The sequence below is a fragment of the Conger conger genome, chromosome 9 (assembly GCF_963514075.1).
Source record: "Conger conger chromosome 9, fConCon1.1, whole genome shotgun sequence".
In the NCBI taxonomy this organism is placed as follows: Eukaryota; Metazoa; Chordata; class Actinopteri; order Anguilliformes; family Congridae; genus Conger; species Conger conger.
This window is the reverse complement of record NC_083768.1, coordinates 923155-944649: the sequence shown is the minus strand read 5'-3', so window position 1 is coordinate 944649 and position 21495 is coordinate 923155. Positions and strand designations below refer to the sequence as shown.

At 43.1% G+C, this 21495-nt stretch overlaps 1 protein-coding gene across 1 annotated transcript; it reads right to left on the bottom strand.

Annotated features, from left to right (window-relative positions):
* Positions 1–1732: 1732 nt before the first annotated feature.
* LOC133136609 (CMP-N-acetylneuraminate-beta-galactosamide-alpha-2,3-sialyltransferase 2-like) lies at positions 1733–21112 on the bottom strand. The gene is made up of 7 exons (XM_061254247.1): positions 20960–21112; positions 7815–7973; positions 6754–6944; positions 4322–4501; positions 3898–3943; positions 3622–3741; positions 1733–1903 (listed from the first exon to the last, which is right to left on the bottom strand). Exons 1-7 carry the CDS (start codon positions 21110–21112, stop codon positions 1733–1735), a joined length of 1020 nt encoding a protein of 339 aa, XP_061110231.1.
* Positions 21113–21495: the final 383 nt, after the last annotated feature.

Genomic DNA, 21495 nt, shown 5'->3' with positions numbered 1-21495 from the left:
ATAATAATCGGGGCCTCTCTGTGTGGAGTTTGCATGTTCTCCCCTTGTTTGCGTGGGTTTCCTCCGGGTACTCCGGTTTCCTCCCACAGTCCAAAGACATGCAGGTTAGGCTGATTGGAGAGTCGAAATTTCCCATGGGTATGAATGTGTGAGTGAATGGTGTGTGTGCGCCCTGCGATGGACTGGCGACCTGTCCAGGGTGTATTCCTGCCTTTTGCCCAATGTATGCTGGGATAGGCTCCAGCCCCAACCCCCATCCCCAAAACCCAAACCTTACACATTAGGAATTTCATTGATAAGGCACTTCACATACAGAGACATAGCCCTCACAGATATTCACCATGTGTACACCAGTCATACAGGCAAAGTTATATATCCGTTTAAAACTAAAAATGTCCCAAGTTATTGATAGAACTTCATGATTTAATTTACTTGATTAAATTATTCCCTCAAAACAAAGCATATTAAAGATGAGCTGAAGTCAAAATGTACTTTTTCCCCAATTTAGTCAAACAAAGTAAAGCGTTAAAGTATTCCAAAAAAATGTATCTAGTTTTACTCATGTATATGTCATATCTAGTTTAACTTGTGTATGTCATATCTAGTTTAACTTGTGTATGTCATATCTAGTTTAACTTGTGTATGTCATATCTAGTTTAACTTGTGTACATGTCATATTTAGTTTTACTTGTGTACATGTCATATCTAGTTTTACTCGTGTATATGTCATATCTAGTTTAACTTGTGTATGTCATATCTAGTTTAACTTGTGTACATGTCATATCTAGTTTAACTTGTGTATGTCATATCTAGTTTAACTTGTGTATGTCATATCTAGTTTAACTTGTGTACATGTCATATATAGTTTTACTTGTGTATATGTCTTATCTAGTTTTACTTGTGTACGTCATATCTAGTTTAACTTGTGTACATGTCATATCTAGTTTTACTTGTTTATGTCATATCTAGTTTAACTTGTGTATGTCATATCTAGTTTTACTCGTGTACATGTCATATCTAGTTTTACTTGTGTACATCATATCTAGTTTAACTTGTGTACATGTCATATCTAGTTTAACTTGTGTATGTCATATCTAGTTTAACTTGTGTACATCATATCTAGTTTAACTTGTGTACATGTCATATCTAGTTTAACTTGTGTATGTCATATCTAGTTTAACTTGTGTACATGTCATATCTAGTTTAACTTGTGTACGTCATATCTAGTTTAACTTGTGTACATCATATCTAGTTTAACTTGTGTACATGTCATATCTAGTTTAACTTGTGTATGTCATATTGCGGAAGCCAGTGCTGCTAAGGGGGCGACATGGCTCAGGCAGTAAGAGCAGTCGTCTCATTGGCTCAGGCAGTAAGAGCAGTCGTCTCATTGGCTCAGGCAGTAAGAGCAGTCGTCTCATTGGCTCAGGCAGTAAGAGCAGTCGGCTGGCAGCCGGAGGGTTGCCAGTTCGATCCCCCACCCAGGCTGTGTCGAAGTGTCCCTGAGCAAGACACTTAACTCCCAAATGCTCTTGACGAGCTGGTCGGTGCCTTGCATGGCAGCCAATCGCCGTTGGTGTGTGAGTGTGTGTATGAATGGGTGGATGAGAAGCATCAATTGTACAGCGCTTTGGAAAAAGGCGCTATATAAATGCCAACCATTTACCATGCTCTAACTTCAGCCTTTAGGGCCGTTCGGCAGTCCTGTTCATTTCACAGCCAATGGTTACCCTCATCTCCCTTCAAACAACTTCATTTTATTTTTACAGGCCAGCAGCTTCATGGTGATGGACTCATAGTCTCCAGCATGCCCTCCGGTTGGCTTTGACTGGAGAAATTTCATTGTCTCCCAGTAATGCTGCCAGGTTCTGTCCTTGGACGCTCCAAATCCAAAAACATTCACCTGAGACCAAGAGGAAGCAGATGGGCAGTTGATGTTGAACTGAGTAGATTTTGTGAGGCCCAGGTTACAAACAGCTGTGGAGGCATTCACTATGAGGCTGAGGTTATAGAGGCATTCACTATGAGGCTGAGGTTATAGAGACATTCACTACGAGGCTGAGGTTATGTAGGCATTCAGTACGAGGCTGAGGTTATAGAGGCATTCACTATGAGGCTGAGGTTATGCAGGCATTCAGTACGAGGCTGAGGTTATAGAGGCATTCACTACGAGGCTGAGGTTATGTAGGCATTCACTATGAGGCTGAGGTTACAGGCAGCTGTGGAGGCATTCAGTATGAGGCTGAGGTTATATAGGCATTCACTATGAGGCTGAGGTTACAGGCAGCTGTGGAGGCATTCACTATGAGGCTGAGGTTATAGAGGCATTCACTATGAGGCTGAGGTTATAGAGGCATTCACTATGAGGCTGAGGTTATAGAGGCATTCCCTATGAGGCTGAGGTTATAGAGGCATTCACTATGAGGCTGAGGTTATAGAGGCATTCACTATGAGGCTGAGGTTATAGAGGCATTCCCTATGAGGCTGAGGTTATAGAGGCATTCACTATGAGGCTGAGGTTATAGAGGCATTCACTATGAGGCTGAGGTTAGAGAGGCATTCACTATGAGGCTGGGGTTATAGAGGCATTCACTATGAGGCTGAGGTTATAGAGGCATTCACTACGAGGCTGAGGTTATGTAGGCATTCAGTACGAGGCTGAGGTTATAGAGGCATTCACTACGAGGCTGAGGTTATGTAGGCATTCACTATGAGGCTGAGGTTATAGAGGCATTCACTATGAGGCTGAGGTTATAGAGGCATTCACTATGAGGCTGAGGTTATAGAGGCATTCACTATGAGGCTGAGGTTATAGAGGCATTCACTACGAGGCCGTCTATATCCAGACCAAGGCTGGGGATTAGCGAGGTCATTGTTTTTCGGTCCAGTAAGGATTACTTCTGATTTGTCACAGTTAAGTTTGGGATTAAATCCCAAAGGACAGTATTAAATCAGAAGCACCATGGAAACACTACATCTGTGGTCCTAACAAGACATTAAGAAGACTTATAAGTGATTCAGGAATGGTCAATGAAATTTGATGTTGCAAAAATTCTACCAGTGGATCATCAGGCTTAAAGTAAAAAAAGGTATCAGGGCATTTCACCAACACTAGATAGCAGTAGGCGGCACGGATGGTGCAGTGGGTAGCACTGCCGCCTCACAGCAAGGAGGTCCTGGGTTCGAATCCCCGTCGGCCGGGGCCTCTCTGTGCGGAGTTTGCATGTTCTCCCCGTGTCTGCGTGGGTTTCCTCCGGGTACTCCGGTTTCCTCCCACAGTCCAAAGACATGCAGGTTAGGCTGATTGGAGAGTCTAAATTGCCCGTAGGTATGAGTGTGTGAGTGTGTGAGTGAATGGTGTGTGTGCCCTGCGATGGACTGGCGACCTGTCCAGGGTGTACTCCTGCCTTTCGCCCAATGTATGCTGGGATAGGCTGCGACCCTGATCGGGATAAGCGGGTTCAGATAATGGATGGATGGATGGATAGATAGCAGTATACGCCAGCTCAAACGTACACTGCATCTGACACTGCACTTTGCTTTTGCTTTTTTTCTTGGGTAAATTGGATAAAGCCAGTTTGTTAATGATATAGTTTGTTAAAATGTGTAATATGTGCTTACCTCATCACATACGTGGATGGCGAACATCAAGGTTAAGAAGCCGGTGGAGGGATATTTCCCATGGCGTTCAAGCCACACATCATAGACGTACTTTAAGAACGTGGGGTTGTATATTAACACCTGTGTTGAATGAAATCATAAAAGTCACAGAATGAGCACATGAGACATACTACATGTTGTATTTGTATATTCACACACTTGTACGTACACACACACACACACACACACACACAAAAGAATCTTGTGTGAACAAAGTGCGACACAAGACTCTTTCACCTTATTCTTGTCTGCATTAATCTTGGCCATCACACGCATACGGGTGCTGTTGAAAACAGAGAGATGTCAATAGCCTGCTGGGTGGCACTTAGTCCAATGACAATCCACAAGATCACAGAGTCCACTAGTACCCCAGGGCAGGACACTTGGAGCATCCATGGCAGCACTGAACCAAGAGCTGATAAAGGAGCCCTTTTTCCCTTTCTTTGTGCATAACTGTCTGTCTAGCTCATTTTGCCCCTCACCCTAACATTAAATGCAAAGCGTAATGATGAAAACTGTTGCTTCTTTTTCATCCGAAAACAAAGTGAGTGAGCACCACAGCAGCTTCTGACGAGGGCTCTTGTTTCTCAAAGCTGCATTCAGCTTCTTAGATCAATGTTCAAACACAAATGCATTCCCAATGTAGCCCATGGCCACCTACCGTTTCACAGTGCCTGTGGTCAGAGCACTAGTAATCCACTCCAGATCCAAAGTCTTGAATGGTATCAGCAGCAGACTTGTGTCCTTTTGCAGGTTTGTGGCACTTTCTGGGTACATGACACGATGGGTGGTTCTGTTCCCTACATCCTTTTCATAGCCCAAAATGGGAGCTTTGTTCATTCTGCAGAGACAATATGTATCGCTTTTAGAGAACTGGCTGCTATGCAAACTAGTCTTGACATTGATTTTAGACAATGCAATCATGATAGCTGCATTTTTGTGGCCCAAGTTTACCATACAACCAAGAAACATCATTATGGTTTCTGTAACGTGATGTGAGAAATATGTTTCAACACTATTGGCACAGAAAATACACTAACTGGTATTCAATTAACATTTCTATTGACTTAATAAATGCAAGCTTTGTAATTCAGGAGTTCAGGGTGGAAGAACACATGGTAGGATAAGCTGCCTCAGCTTTTAATAGTTAATCAGGGTAAATCATATTTTATTTCTAGAAACAAAAAACTGTGACATAATAAAAGCACAAAATTGCAGTGCCAGATTGTTAAAGACGATTAAAGCCGAGAACAGCAGTTTAGATGTTTATCAGCCTCTTATTTGCAAAGCAGGGCAATAAAACTCCAGCCTCCCTCTCACCATGCTCATGGTTTACAACCCTCACCTCCCCACGGAGTCAGACAATAAAAGGCAACTTTTATTACATTTCTGGTCAACATATTTCCGGTTTAGTAGAAATACAAGTTTGTTTTGCTAATTGTTCGATACAGACATGTATGGAACCAAATATCCCACCTGGTGATGACGCTATGGCTGTTTTCTGACTCATTTTGAAGTTTATTTCATAATCCGTTCAGCCATTTTCTAGGAAATTATATATTAACCCAGCGCTATTTCTTATTGTTGCAGACATGCATTGCAAGGTCATTTCAGTACCAAACTAATGTAAAACATAGTAAGCTTCTTGTACAGGGCCTCCTACCCTTTCCAACAAGGTATAATGTGTCATATTCAGGTTATGGACAGTTTAGGAATATTGCTGAGTTTGCATAGCTGCAATGAATATACAGACATGAGTAATTAAAGGATTTGGACTTGCTATAGATTAACCTGTATTGTACTGGCGAACAGGGCTAGCATGGCTCTGGCTAACCTAATTTTGAAATAAATGTGATGTCCATTTAAAATGTGATGCAGGTTCGTTTGAAAGCATTAGGGTGAGTCATCCTTTTTGGGGGGCGTTTTGGACACTTCGGGCATGCTTTAAAAAAACATACTCACATACAATATTTTCTTTACATTTTCAATAAAAAAAACAGTTTTAAAAGAAAAATAAGCTTTTCTGATCATTCAAGTGTCTGGAGAAAAAGATATGTACATATATTTGGAGAGATTAGGGGACACTTGATGACACCTGGGTGCAGTTGTGGAATTTGAATGCCTGTCGATATTGTTACAAAATGTTGTACACCAAGTTAAAACCAAGTTTGTCCACAAATATAAAGTAGGTCTGGGTTGGTCCTTGACTTAGAAATTGAGGTATTCAGTGCTGAACTATAAAACATTAATAATAGTAATGAAAATTTTGTATTTCATGTATCTTTTGTGTACACTGTATGTGCACGCTCTGACTTAAATTTGTTACGACCCAAATTAAAATGTTACAGGCCTCTTCTTTCTAACCTTTAAATTTAAGTGTTAATAGTCAATAGTTTCAGATATTAATTAATTATATTGGACAAAAATAGGCGGAGGGCAAAGTGAAAAGGCGTCAATAATATGATTACAGTGCTGTTCTGTTTTTTGAACTATCCAAAAAACAATGCTGGGGCCTTCACTCCTGAAGAGCCGCAGGGTGTGCTGGCTTTCGTTATTACTTAGCATTCAACTGATCAATTAAACCACTTAATTTGTTTAAAACAGTTAAAATGTGGTTCAAATCCGGAGTATCCCAGTACCAACTGTGGCTGGTAGCTCCACGGGGCAAAATGCAAGTTGTGTTTACATTTCCCTAGGAGGTTTCAATCCATTAGGGCACTGATCTCAAACTTGAGAACAGGCCATTCAGACCAGCAATGCTGACCTTATCCTACCACTAAAGTGTACTTACTGCTTAGTTTGCCTAACAGCTAAATGGTATCTAGCGCCGTATAAAGCCTGGTCTTGAAAACCCCCAGTATTTCTGCCTCCACTACATATCCACTTTTGGATTCTGTTTAAATCTTCCTGGACTACAATAGATTTCAAACTGTTAGCTAAACCTTCTAGTTTTGTATCATCTGCAAATTTAACTGATGTACAGAAAGTCAGGGTACAGCTACAGTACTTTAAATGTCCCTGTCAAGGTAATTTATATGAATGAGAAAGAGCAGTGGTCCCTGTTTTTAGGTCAGCTCAGGCTGAGTCTGTCACCTTATGACGAAGTCATTGGAGTCAATGAGAACTCCATAATCAGATCCCTTGAGGTTCCCAGAATTCCCGACTACAGCGCAAGTCCTGCAGCGATTGGGCGCTGAGTCGTTATAATGTCCCTCCCCAGGGACGACCTGGAATAGTTTCTGCACCACAGCACTGTAGTTGGCATTTTTCTTAGTCTGTAGCCTCTGGGGACACAATAAAGACACACAAGAGTGTGTCAGGAGTCAGCTGCTCAAGAGTCAATCAACAAGAGCAACGGTAGCTATGGGAGCAGAAAAAAGCCTTTCTTAGGTAGATGGCAGGTTATGCTGTATTTACATGGTTTTACTCTGATTACATTTGTCAACAGACCAAAACCAAAACACACATACACACACATACACAGTTCAGTCAGAAGACTTCTGAAGAAACGATTACAATGCAAATGCAGTAACAGCATGTAATATAAGCAACAGCAGCATTGAAGCAACAGCATGCCAAAAAGAGCAATGCAGCAGAATGAGCCAGGCAGCGCTATGGCTTTAGCATGCAGAATGAGCCAGGCAGCGCTATGGCTTTAGCGTGCAGAAAGAGCCAGGCAGCGCTATGGCTTTAGCATGCAGAAAGAGCCAGGCAGCGCTATGGCTTTAGCATGCAGAATGAGCCAGGCAGTGCTATGGCTTTAGCATGCAGAATGAGCAAGACAGTGCTATGGCTTTAGCATGCAGAATGAGCCAGACAGTGCTATGGCTTTAGCATGCAGAATGAGCAAGACAGTGCTATGGCTTTAGCATGCAGAATGAGCCAGACAGTGCTATGGCTTTAGCATGCAGAATGAGCCAGGCAGTGCTATGGCTTTAGCATGCAGAATGAGGCAGGCAGCGCTATGGCTTTAGCGTGCAGAATGAGCCAGGCAGCGCTATGGCTTTAGCATGCAGAATGAGCCAGGCAGCGCTATGGCTTTAGCATGCAGAATGAGCCAGGCAGTGCTATGGCTTTAGCGTGCAGACTGAGCCAGCAGGTCAGCTTTTGGATGATTTCCAGCATCATAGGTACTTTTTTGTGTGCGTGCTTACCTGCCACCATTGAAAGGTGTCGTCAGACAGCATGGCGTTCTTCTGTGACAAGAGCGGCGATATGGACGTGTTAAAGTGCTTCCTGAACCAGGGGTCTTCATCCTCAACAGAGATGCACTGGCGGCAGGCACACAGTGCCCTGGAAACAGGTTTGTCGGACTGCCGGATGGCAAGTTGTGATAAGTATGATGACGTATTGCTGGAGCTAAATAAAACTATGGTAGTAGCACAGAAGCAGAACAGCACAATCAAAAGCTTTCTTCGTGGATTCTTGAGGTCCACCATTTTGTAAATGATATGTGTTTACAGACTGGAAAGTTGCAAAAAGGAGGGAGAGCTTCCTCAATGGAGGGTTTGACTTCAGACGAGGGTTTGAAAGGATTGTATCAGAAACAAAGTGCATGACCTATTCAGGCAGGGAATGTTATCCTTTCAGAACAGTTCTCAGATGCACTCAAAAGCTAGATGCATGCAGTTTACACTTCGGGGGTTTTCTGCATGGTAAACTGCAAGTACGAGAGGTACTGACAGTCGTAGATTAGTAAGTAACTGACGTCTGAATAGGAGGGAAAATGTGACGGTTTGAAGTGCAAGCTTGTGCTTCCTGTTAGAGGGAGGGGTCCTGCTTTCTTCTTTTTGACTGAATGAGGTGGTAAAGAGATGGTGAAGCTGCTCTCTGCTGGAAATCACCCACCTAGAAAGAAAACAAAGGAGGACTGATTACACTCAACATATCTATGGTACATATCAGTAATGGGCCTGGAGCATTTCCCAACAGAAGGGATTGCTCTCCGTAGAATCCATTGGAACACATAAACAACTTAAATATTACCAGATTATTCAAAAAACTAAAATCCAACCTGAGACTGCTACACTTAAGGAAAATCTAATGTTTCTGCTTAAAAATCTGTCAAATGAATATGTACATGTAAGCTATTGTAAGTATTCACTGTTCTGCATGTAAATGAGCGGCTTAGCACAATAGACACATAGACAGCAAGGTTTATTTTGAGGGGACATAGTGCATTGAAGGTGAGTATAACAGTAGTAATTATCGATAAGTTTGGTTAATGTACTATCAATATTAATTTGTTCTGTATAAATTTATATCAATACATGTAGTCTGGTGCAACCAGGCACACACAAATAAAAAAATTAGTGTACTGTATAATACTGTGATCATATCGCGTACAGTTTATGTATATTACAAAACCAAATGTAGATACTTTGTATCTTATATTATTTGTTGTACCCAAATATTACTTTGTCATAAAAGATGCCTTGGGTCCATACAATGCCCATACTACTTCTGATAAACTACCTACAAGGAGATAAAATAATAGGTAGATATTGCACATGATTATAGTTACATATTACACGTGATTATAGGTAGATATTACACGTGATTATAGGTAGATATTGATTATAAGTTGATATTACACGTGATTATAGGTAGATATTGATTATAAGTTGATATCACACGTGATTATAGGTAGATATTGCACATGATTATAGTTACATATTGCACATGATTATAGGTAGATATTACACGTGATTATAGGTAGATATTACACATGATTATAGGTAGATATTGATTATAAGTTGATATTACACGTGATTATAGGTAGATATTGCACATGATTATAGCTACATATTGATTATAAGTTGATATTACACGTGATTATAGGTAGATATTACACGTGATTATAGCTACATATTGATTATAAGTTGATATTACACGTGATTATAGGTAGATATTACACGTGATTATAGCTACATATTGATTATAAGTTGATATTACACGTGATTATAGGTAGATATTGCACATGATTATAGCTACATATTGATTATAAGTTGATATTACACGTGATTATAGGTAGATATTACACGTGATTATAGCTACATATTGATTATAAGTTGATATTACACGTGATTATAGGTAGATATTACACATGATTATAACTACATATTGATTATAAGTTGATATTACACATGATTATAGTTACATATTGCACATGATTATAGGTAGATATTACACGTGATTATAGGTAGATATTACACATGATTATAGCTACATATTGATTATAAGTTGATATTACACATGATTATAGTTACATATTGCACATGATTATAGTTAGATATTACACGTGATTATAGGTAGATATTGCACATGATTATAGTTACATATTACACGTGATTATAGGTAGATATTACACGTGATTATAGGTAGATATTGATTATAAGTTGATATTACACGTGATTATAGGTAGATATTGATTATAAGTTGATATTACACGTGATTATAGGTAGATATTGCACATGATTATAGTTACATATTACACGTGATTATAGGTAGATATTACACGTGATTATAGGTAGATATTGCACATGATTATAGTTACATATTGATTATAAGTTGATATTACACGTGATTATAGGTAGATACTGCACATGATGAGCCGCGGTGGCGTAACAGGCTAAGACGCAGCAGACTTGCGGTTGCAGTTTGCTGCAGTTGCACACCGGGGTTCGATTCTCGGTCCTGCCAAAAGCCAAGTTTGACCGGCTCACGTGGGGCAGCAATAATTGGCTCGCTGCTCCAGAGGGAGGGACTTGGCAGGGTTATTAGATCGCCGCACAATAAGCACCTCGGGTGCCTCGGAATCACGGCAACGGGCACGAGACGAGACGGCTTGAAGAAGGCGTGTCGCTCTCATTCGGGCCGCCCAGGGATGGGGTACGGGCGGTACATCTAATACGACTACCTCCAATTGAATCAGACGAGGTACAATTGGCTACCAAATTGGGAGAAAAAGGGAAAAATCTGGAAAAATTTTAATAAAAAATAAAAAAAAGATATTGCACATGATTATAGGTTGGTATTGCAGTGACTATAGGGAGATATTGCACATGATAATGAGTTGATATTGCACGTGATTGCACTCTTTAGGTTCAATCTCCCACACCAGGCAGGTTAGAGGTTCCTCATTTTATGAGAGTTCTACAGTCCCCTCCAAAAATATTTGAATAGCAATTTCTTTGTTTTTGCTATACACTGAAGACAATTGAGTTTGAGGTCAAAAGATGTAGATGAGATGACAGATCTGAAATTCAGCCTTTATTTCCTGGTATTTTTGTCTAGATTTGTTAAACAACTAAGAACATCACCTTTTATATCAGACCACCCATTTGTGTTAGAAATGATAAACCAACATCAAGACCAGAGAGCTGTCTTTGGGAGAAAAGCAAGCCATTTTGAAGCTTAGAAAAGAGGGGAAATCCATTGCACAAGCATTGAGGATAGCTTGTACAACAACTTGGAATGACCTGAAAAAGAAAGAAACCACTGGTGTACTGAGTGTTGGTGCGTTTTGCTTGTTGTTGCGCTTTTATTGAAAACATCAGCTAATCAGAGAAAATAGTGAATTACACCCACCAGTAATGGTGCTTCTGGCAAATCGACCCTGATTGAAAAGATATTAAAATAATGTAAATGAAACATGACATGCCAAAGAAGGCGTATTGCTAGGTGGCGTAGCCACAAACCATATCACAAACCATGTATAAAAATTATATATACAGTTGGATAATTTAGTTTGTAAGTTTTTAATGATATTAATGATGTTAGAGTGACATTTATTTACACACACTCAAATTTCAGCCATGTTATATTATTTTTCATTCATGAACTTAATTACCATACACGTGAAGATAATTTGGGACAGCCTGAAAATAAAAAGATTTAAAGAAGGAAAAAATTATATTCAAAATGTTTTACTTTATTTTGTTGCAGTAATATCTTATACTTGATAATCAGTATCATGCATGACATTTGTATCATCTTAACAAATAAGGCCCAAATGCTACACTGTGTCCCTGTACCCTGTCTCCTGCCAACTTCCTGGGTGACCATCGCCACGCCCACTTCAATGAGTGAGTCACAGAATAAATGTCATGTGACCACGAGCAATTTATATACACGGTATTTGAGGTGAAAATGCTGAATGACAATGATTAGCTAGTCAAGGCGAAAAACTCAAAATACTTAATGCGCCCCAAATTCTGAAAGTGAATTCACCCTAATGTAGTGAATAGTAAACCAAGAAATACACGTAATTTGTGATGAACGAGTAGGCTACATTCAGTCTATCGACTAAAAGCGGTAATAGCATTCTTCTGAACCAGTGTTTTTTGTATAGAAAGGTGTAGGGTGTGTTGTAGATATTTAGAAGAAAAATGACAAATTGAACGCCATATCTGGGTTAAGGGAGCTGCATCTTCACTGGGCATTGTAAGATGGAAATGAGGGTTTTTAAGAACAGGCTGCATAGACCTATGTTTGATAATGGATTTGCGGCAAGATCCTGCAGTGCATAGCCTTATACGCGATTACGCGGATATATTGCAAAATACGACGTCTGCTGTCCAAATTCACTCTTTATTTAGTAAACTATACAAGGTGCATCTCAAAAAATTTGTATATCGTGGAAAAGTTTCTTTTTTTCTGTCATTTGTTTCAAAAAGTTAAACTTTCTTATATTCTAGATTCATTACACATAAAGTGAAATATTTCAAGCCTTTTTTTGTTTTAATCTTGACGATTACGTCTTACAGCTCCAGTATCTGAAAATATTACAATATTACATGAGACCAGTCAAAAAAAAGATTTATAATACAGAAATGTCGATCTTCTGAAAAGTATGTTCATTTATGCTCTCAATACATGGTCGGGCAATCATGGGGAAAACTGCTGACGTGACAGTTGCCCAGTAGACACTCATTGACACCCTCCACAAGGAGGGTAAGCCATAGAAGGTCGTTGCTGAAAGGGCTGGCTGTTCGCAGAGTGTTGTATCAACGCATATTCATGGAAAGTTGACTGGAAGTTGCTTGAAGTCCAGTGTGTCCAAGTTTCCACAGTCAGTGATGATTTGGGGTGCCATGTCATCTGCTGGTGTTGGTCCATTGTGTTTTATCAAGTCCAGAGTCAATGCAGCCTCTACCAGGAGATTTTAGAGCAATTCATGCTTCCGTCTGCTGACAAGCTTTATGGAGATGCTGATTTCCTTTTCCAGCAGGACTTGGCATCTGCCCACAGTGCCAAATCTACTAGTAACTGGTTTGCTGACCATGGTATTACTGTGCTTGATTGACCTGAACCACATAGATAATCATCGAGATTCAAAATAATAAATAATTGAAATATTTCACTTTATGTGTAATGAATCTAGAATATGTGAAAGTTTCAATTAAATAACAGAAAAAAGTAACTTTTCCACGATATTCTAATTTTTTTTAGATAAACCTGTGTAGCGTATTAAATTGATATTCACAAAGTAGGGATTAGTAATAAGTGAATAGTGAGCCATTTCAGATACAGCCAATGGGTGCGTCCCATTATTCTGAAAATGCATACTTCACTCCACTTTGTCCCAAACGTTACGGTGCCCTGAGATGGAAGGGCTACGTATAAACACCGCTATAATTTCTACATGGGAACCCAAAGTGTATACAAAATACCCTTTAATAAAATCTGAAAATTTGCACTTTAATCACATGTTAATTGTGTGATTTCAAATCTAAAATTGTAGCAAATCAGAGGCAAAGAAATACATTCCGAGCCTTGAGAGATATAACCCATCACATTACATTACATTACATTACATTACAAGGCATTTAGCAGACGCTCTTATCCAGAGCGACGTACAACGAAGAGCAAATCAAACACAAGTATGAGTGCTAAGAGGACCTGAGAGCCCAGTACAGTTCCGAGTCTTAGTGTAAACATACAGATACAATCGGAACCCTTGAAGAATAACCCGATGTACAAGGAGGGGTTTGGAGAGACGCTATTAAACGACTAATCCTGTTATATCGGCCTCCTCCTCGTTCTCCTTATATAAAATAGTGTCAGAAGTAAAACTAAAAAAGAAATACTACAACAAAGTTAATCAAACCAGCGCCACCATTCATGTGAATAACTTACCTTGATGTCCGCTGCGGGAAAGGTGAAGTTACATTTCCATCGCCGATGAGGACTGAAAAAACAAAAGCATTTATGCACCTACACTACAGGTGCGTCCCAATAGACGGAAAGTGTACAGGCATACAGCACTCCTTTGCTCCACATTATTTCGCAGAAGTGGAGGAGTGGCCCTGGGGCAGTGGAGTAAAGGATGGTGGAGTGAAAGATTGTGGGACGCAGTCTAGCACTGAATGGGGGCGAGTCGCGCACATTAAACTATGAGAAGTTAACGAGCACACCTGCGGACGATGGCGTATGACAGGTGAACACAGCGATGCAGCTTACGCCGGCCGGCAAACGCAAATGATCGGCCGAAATGGATAAGCCGTTTATAAACGGTATAGAATTGCGTCAGGACTTGATAAGAAAAGGCGGGCCATATCAAGTTTGCGTTGGGAGGCGAAGCTGACGAAATTCTGTCAGGAAAAGGAAGGTGATTTTTTGAAAGGGCACGGTTCAACATGCGTGATGCTCACCACAGACAGTGGATAATATTAGCGGCACAGAGTCAGATGAATATGGATTTCTGGGTGACGTGTCAGCGCAAGGCAAAAGTGTATGGGCCCAAAAGGTAGAAATTAATGGGGAATATATTGAATTTAGTGGTCCATCCCCAGTGAGTCCACAGCAGCATGGAGCCCTGCGCCCTCCTTTTAAAGTCCTGTACAGTCCAGGGGATACTGTCCTTAATGTTCAGGGATGTTTCACAGCTCAACTGCAGATTTCACAGCTCAAACACAGAGCGTCAGAGCAGGACATGCATGTGGTGTCAGGTCTTTCAAAGCCACTTCTGGGTTCACCATGCCACTGAGTCGCTGCAGCTAATTCAGCGCACTCACGTTGTGCCGGCTGCAGGGGAGGAGTTTGTGAAGGGCCATCCAACTGTGTTCAAGGGCTGGGGAAGATTGGAGAACCAGACACGACTTCACACACTCTCTAACTGCAGCCAGGAGAGAGTCTGGCTGACGACAGAATGCACATGGGTCAGTACTGCGGCAGGTACAGACGCCTCGGCCTAATCGGGTCAGAATGCATGGCGGGCTGATGGAGGAACCACATTCACCTGTGGGCAACACTGGAGCCAGAGCCCTCAGACATGCTGCGGCACCAAGCTCCTCAGACACACCAGGGGGCTGAGAATCCTGCAGGAGGGCACACCTCCCTGACCCGGAGAGGAGAGTCACTAAACCACCCCTTAAACTGCACTGCAGAGGAGAGTCACTAAACCACCCCTTAAACTGCACTGCAAAGGAGAATCACTAAACCACCCCTTAAACTGGACTGCAGAGGAGAGTCACTAAACCACCCCTTCTCTGCACTGCAAAGGAGAATCACTAAACCACCCCTTAAACTGGACTGCAAAGGAGAGTCACTAAACCACCCCTTCTCTGCACTGCAAAGGAGAATCACTAAACCACCCCTTAAACTGGACTGCAGAGGAGAGTCACTGAACCACCCCTTAAACTGGACTGCAGAGGAGAGTCACTGAACCACCCCTTAAACTGGACTGCAGAGGAGAGTCACTGAACCACCCCTGAAACTGGACTGCAGAGGAGAGTCACTGAACCACCCCTTAAACTGGACTGCAGAGGAGAGTCAGTGAACCACCCCTTAAACTGGACTGCAGAGGAGAGTCACTAAACCACCCCTGAAACTGGACTGCAGAGGAGAGTCACTAAACCACCCCTGAAACTGGACTGCAGAGGAGAGTCACTAAACCACCCCTTAAACTGGACTGCAGAGGAGAGTCAGTGAACCACCCCTTAAACTGGACTGCAGAGGAGAGTCACTGAACCACCCCTGAAACTGGACTGCAAAGGAGAGTCACTAAACCACCCCTTAAACTGGACTGCAGAGGAGAGTGACTGAACCACCCCTTAAACTGGACTGCAGAGGAGAGTCACTAAACCACCCCTTAAACTGGACTGCAGAGGAGAGTCAGTGAACCACCCCTTAAACTGGACTGCAGAGGAGAGTCACTGAACCACCCCTGAAACTGGACTGCAAAGGAGAGTCACTAAACCACCCCTTAAACTGGACTGCAGAGGAGAGTGACTGAACCACCCCTTAAACTGGACTGCAGAGGAGAGTCACTAAACCACCCCTTAAACTGGACTGCAGAGGAGAGTCAGTGAACCACCCCTTAAACTGGACTGCAGAGGAGAGTCACTAAACCACCCCTGAAACTGGACTGCAAAGGAGAGTCACTAAACCACCCCTTCTCTGCACTGCAAAGGAGAATCACTAAACCACCCCTTAAACTGGACTGCAGAGGAGAGTCACTGAACCACCCCTTAAACTGGACTGCAGAGGAGAGTCACTGAACCACCCCTTAAACTGGACTGCAGAGGAGAGTCACTAAACCACCCCTGAAACTGGACTGCAGAGGAGAGTCACTAAACCACCCCTTAAACTGGACTGCAGAGGAGAGTCAGTGAACCACCCCTTAAACTGGACTGCAGAGGAGAGTCACTGAACCACCCCTTAAACTGGACTGCAAAGGAGAGTCACTAAACCACCCCTTAAACTGGACTGCAGAGGAGAGTGACTGAACCACCCCTTAAACTGGACTGCAGAGGAGAGTCACTAAACCACCCCTTAAACTGGACTGCAGAGGAGAGTCAGTGAACCACCCCTTAAACTGGACTGCAGAGGAGAGTCACTAAACCACCCCTGAAACTGGACTGCAAAGGAGAGTCACTAAACCACCCCTTAAACTGGACTGCAGAGGAGAGTGACTGAACCACCCCTTAAACTGGACTGCAGAGGAGAGTCACTAAACCACCCCTTAAACTGGACTGCAGAGGAGAGTCAGTGAACCACCCCTTAAACTGGACTGCAGAGGAGAGTCACTAAACCACCCCTTAAACTGGACTGCAGAGGAGGCGTCACTGAACCACCCCTTAAACTGGACTGCAAAGGAGAGTAACTAAACCACCCCTTAAACTGAACTGCAGAGGAGGCGTCACTAAACCACCCCCTGAACTGGACTTCAAAGGAGAGAGACCAGAGAGGCCTTAATCAGATACTGGGGCTTGTTTTCCTACCAACTGTGTTACTGTAAAAAAAGGAGGAGAAAGGAATGTTACAAAAGGTTGTGTAGTTCTTCTTTGCTTAACAGGGGAGATGTCCTGGGATGGGTTCATTCCAGGAGCTGTGAGAGATGAGCAGGGTGTATGAGGAGGGGGTTGTGGAGATGCTATTAAACAGCAAGTCCTGTTATATCGACCTCCTCATCATTCTCCTTACTGTATATTGTATTGTACCAGACATCTAGATTCAGGACAGTTTTGTGAAGTGTGTTTGGTCAACCCAATGTGGTGCACTCGGGTGAACCCTTTTGATTTATGATGATTCCATTACATTACATAAAATTATTGGCATTTGGTAGACGCTCTTATCCAGAGCGACGTACAGTTGATTAGACTAAGCAGGAGATAATCTGGAGCAATGCAGGGTTAAGGGCCTTACTCAAGGGCCCAACGGCTGTGCAGATCTTATTGTGGCTAGACCAGGATTAGAACCACTGACTTTGCATGTCCCAGTCATTTACCTTAACCACTCCGCTACAGGCCGCCCTGATGACATCATAGAAATGTTCTTGTGTCAGGTCCATTGTTTCATGAGAAGTTTATTGTGTGTGATGATAATGTGGAAATGTTCCTGCATGAGATCCATTGTTTCATTAGCAGTTTAGTGTTTGTTTTGTACTCCAAATCAAAGAAAACACAATCTGCCTACAATGTCAACACTACCAAACAGAACATCCTCAATTGACTTCCTGAAGCGTGCCAGCCTTCAGAACAAGGAACCGAAATGACAGATGTTCCAATCAAAGTCTTTATTAACTTTGGGGCAGGTTAAGCAGGCGTAGGTTGATCGCAGGAAAACAAGTATATAGAAGACTAGACAGTTTGTAAACTATAATCCAGGCAGGGGTTCGGTTTCTAGTTCTGTCTGTTAGTTTATTCTTTTTTTTCTTGTAATTTATCATTTTTCATTATCATATCTGGTTTTCTGTTATCACCATTACTGTTCATTGCATTTCGTCTCCGCCGATGTTTTCGAGCCGTAGTCACTCCCCTGTCTGCGTGTTGCACTATTCGGGTGATTTCGGAGATTTACGGTTTCCCACGATTCCTCCCCAGTCTCGCATTTCCTTTCTTCCTGCTTTTCTCGCTACTTAATGTTGTATAGCACTATACTGACTAATAACTACTAATATAGATATTGTACAGTACTAACTGGGGCGTAGATTTAGGGGGGACAGGGGGGGACATGTCCCCCTCAATATTTAGAAGAGGTGAATTTGTCCCCCCAAAACATAATGAATGATAACCTCCTCCCTATTACAGGTATAAATAACAGCACAGAGGGTCTAAACGCTTAGATATCTTTCTTGCCTATTTTACAATTATTTCATACACCCCCACTGGACCATACCATCTTAACCTTGCTGGGTCTGCCGGCCTCGCTGACTCGCAGTTGCGATATGTCTACCGTTGCGGGAGCATGATAGTGTCGGAAATCAAGTGTAAGTAACTATCACGCTTGTTTTACCTTCAGTGTTTCTGAATGAGAGTATATGCGGATGAAACGCTAACGTTATCTAGTTTATAACTTGTGCCTGAAGTTATCTGAGGTGCGTTCAGCAAACAGGCGAACGTTTGCAAACAATTAAAGTTTTTTCCGTTAGCATTCTGTTCGCGGTGTTTGCAAACGGTCTGAAAGATTTGCGGCGAACAATGAGGAAGCTGGACTGAGGTAAATGTGAAGATAAATTGATGCAGAAGAGGAGTAAATTGGTTCATAAAAATTCACCAGAATGCAGGAAATTAAGTGAGAGATTTCCTGGGGGAGAACACCCAATGTTGAAATGAAACCTATGCCCCTGAGTACTAATATACTATATTAACACACTTACTGTCTGTCTAACTAATTAACTAACAGTCACTTATTTTGGGTATTTAGATTTATACACGTAACTTACTAACAATTATCTCCCATTTCTGGGGCGGCCTGTAGCATAGTGGTTAAGGTAAATGACTGGGACACGCAAGATTGGTGGTTCTAATCCCGGTGTAGCCATAATAAGATCCGCACAGCCGTTGAGCCCTTGAGCAAGGCCCTTAACCCTGCATTGCTCCAGGGGAGGATTGTCTCCTGCTTAGTCTAATCAACTGTACGTCACTCTGGATAAGAGTGTCTGCCAAATGCCAATAATGTAATGTAATGTAAATTTCTAGTCTGCTCTGTAACTCCGCCTCTCTGTTCTATCACTATGTAATGTCCACGTCCTAATCCGGAGCCGAATGTCTTTCATGTGGGTCTGTGGGCATCCAGTCCACGTTTTCGTTTCCTCTTTGTTATTATATCAGTACCCTATTATGTTCTCCGCATGTTGTCCGTTTGTTTAGCCCACCTCACTCCCGTGCCCCGCCTAGTTTGGTCTGGTCTTGGTATTTAAACACCTGTCTCTGCATTGTTCTTTGTCTGAACGTTGATCAATATCGGGTTGCCGATTCATAGTAAGCCTGTATTTTTTTTTGCTTGTTTGATTATTTGATTATTCGTTTTGGCCCTTTTTGTACTCCAGTTTGTGACTCTCAGATTATAGGCCCCTGCTTTGTTTTTTGACCATTATTTTGAATCTCGATTCTGGCATTGTTTGAACTCTGTTTACCTGGCTTGATTCTGGGATTGTTTGAACTCTGTTTACCTGGCTTGATTCTGGACTGATTAAAGAACAACATTTTTGCATACTCCCTGGTCTGTGTCTGGGTCCTCTGAACGGTACCTCACACATAAAATGAAAGAAAACCAAAACGTAGTCGTGGTCACAGGCAGAAGGTCGATAACAGTAAGGCAGTCCAAACAGGCAGATAAACAGAAACAAAATCCGGGATGTGAGATATAGCTCAAGTCTGGAGACATGGAACACTGGATGGAGTCAGGCCCTATGCCTGGAAGGTCGGGGTGTGATGGGAGATGGAGTCAGGCATTGAGAAGGTGGGGGGTGTGATGGGAGATGGAGTCAGGCATTGAGAAGGTGGGGGGTGTGATGGGAGATGGAGTCAGGCATTGAGAAGGTGGGGGGTGTGATGGGAGATGGAGTCAGGCATTGAGAAGGTGGGGGGTGTGATGGGAGATGGAGTCAGGCATTGAGAAGGTGGGGGGTGTGATGGGAGATGGAGTCAGGCATTTAGAAGGTGGGGGTGTGATGGGAGATGGAGTCAGGCATTGAGAAGGTGGGGGGTGTGATGGGAGATGGAGTCAGGCATTGAGAAGGTGGGGGGTGTGATGGGAGATGGAGTCAGGCATTGAGAAGGTGGGGGGTGTGATGGGAGATGGAGTCAGGCATTGAGAAGGTGGGGGGGGGGGTGATGGGAGATGGAGTCAGGCATTGAGAAGGTGGGGGGTGTGATGGGAGATGGAGTCAGGAATTGAGAAGGTGGGGGGTGTGATGGGAGATGGAGTCAGGCATTGAGAAGGTGGGGGGTGTGATGGGAGATGGAGTCAGGCATTGAGAAGGTGGGGGGTGTGATGGGAGATGGAGTCAGGAATTGAGAAGGTGGGGGGTGTGATGGGAGATGGAGTCAGGCATTGAGAAGGTGGGGGGTGTGATGGGAGATGGAGTCAGGCATTGAGAAGGTGGGGGGTGTGATGGGAGATGGAGTCAGGCATTGAGAAGGTGGGGGGTGTGATGGGAGATGGAGTCAGGCATTGAGAAGGTGGGGGGTGTGATGGGAGATGGAGTCAGGCATTGAGAAGGTGGGGGGTGTGATGGGAGATGGAGTCAGGCATTGAGAAGGTGGGGGGTGTGATGGGAGATGGAGTCAGGCATTGAGAAGGTGGGGGGTGTGATGGGAGATGGAGTCAGGCATTGAGAAGGTGGGGGGTGTGATGGGAGATGGAGTCAGGCATTGAGAAGGTGGGGGGTGTGATGGGAGATGGAGTCAGGCATTGAGAAGGTGGGGGGTGTGATGGGAGATGGAGTCAGGCATTGAGAAGGTGGGGGGTGTGATGGGAGATGGAGTCAGGCATTGAGAAGGTGGGGGGTGTGATGGGAGATGGAGTCAGGACATGGGGGCCCCGAGGAGCAATGATGTGCATCCTCCACCCAGGGGAGCGAGGCCTCCCAGGAGGGCAGGGACTTCTCCACCAGGCAGCGCAGTGTCTTTGCCGGCTCCTGGCTCGTCCGCTCAGTCTGGCCGGCGGTCTGGGGGTGAAAGCTAGACAGCAGCTGGGTCTTGGCCCCCAGAGCGGACAGCATGACCTCTAAAAGCGACTGGAGAACTGAGGGCCACGGCCCCTGGTCACCTCCAGGGGCAGGCCGTGCAGACGGAAGGCGTGGAGGAACAGGAGCTCCGCTGTCTCTTTCCAGGAGGGTAGTTTGGGGAGAGCAAACGAAGTGAACAAACTTCAAAAACTGGTCCACCATGATGAGGACCACGGACGCCTTGGTTTTGCCACAATGGCTTTTTATGTTTTTTTATGTTTTGGTCGAAGCTTTCTCTGTCAGAGAAACTTTTCTGGGCCTGAAAAACTCAAATTAGCGTTTCCCTAAAACTTTTTCCCTCCGTCTTGCGACCACAAACTTGCCAACTATTAATGGATGGGGAAATAATTCAGTACATCTTGTTTCAAAATGCATGA

Coding starts and splice junctions, on each gene's coding strand:
- LOC133136609 (XM_061254247.1), bottom strand. CDS start 21,112: ATGCTGTCCGCTCTGGGGGCCAAGACCCAGCTGCTGTCTAGCTTTCAC. Junction 4,502..6,753: donor TCCAATGACTTCGTCATAAG/GTGACAGACTCA, acceptor TTGTCTCTGCAG/AATGAACAAAGCTCCCATTT. Junction 3,944..4,321: donor ACCACAGGCACTGTGAAACG/GTAGGTGGCCAT, acceptor TGTTTTCAACAG/CACCCGTATGCGTGTGATGG.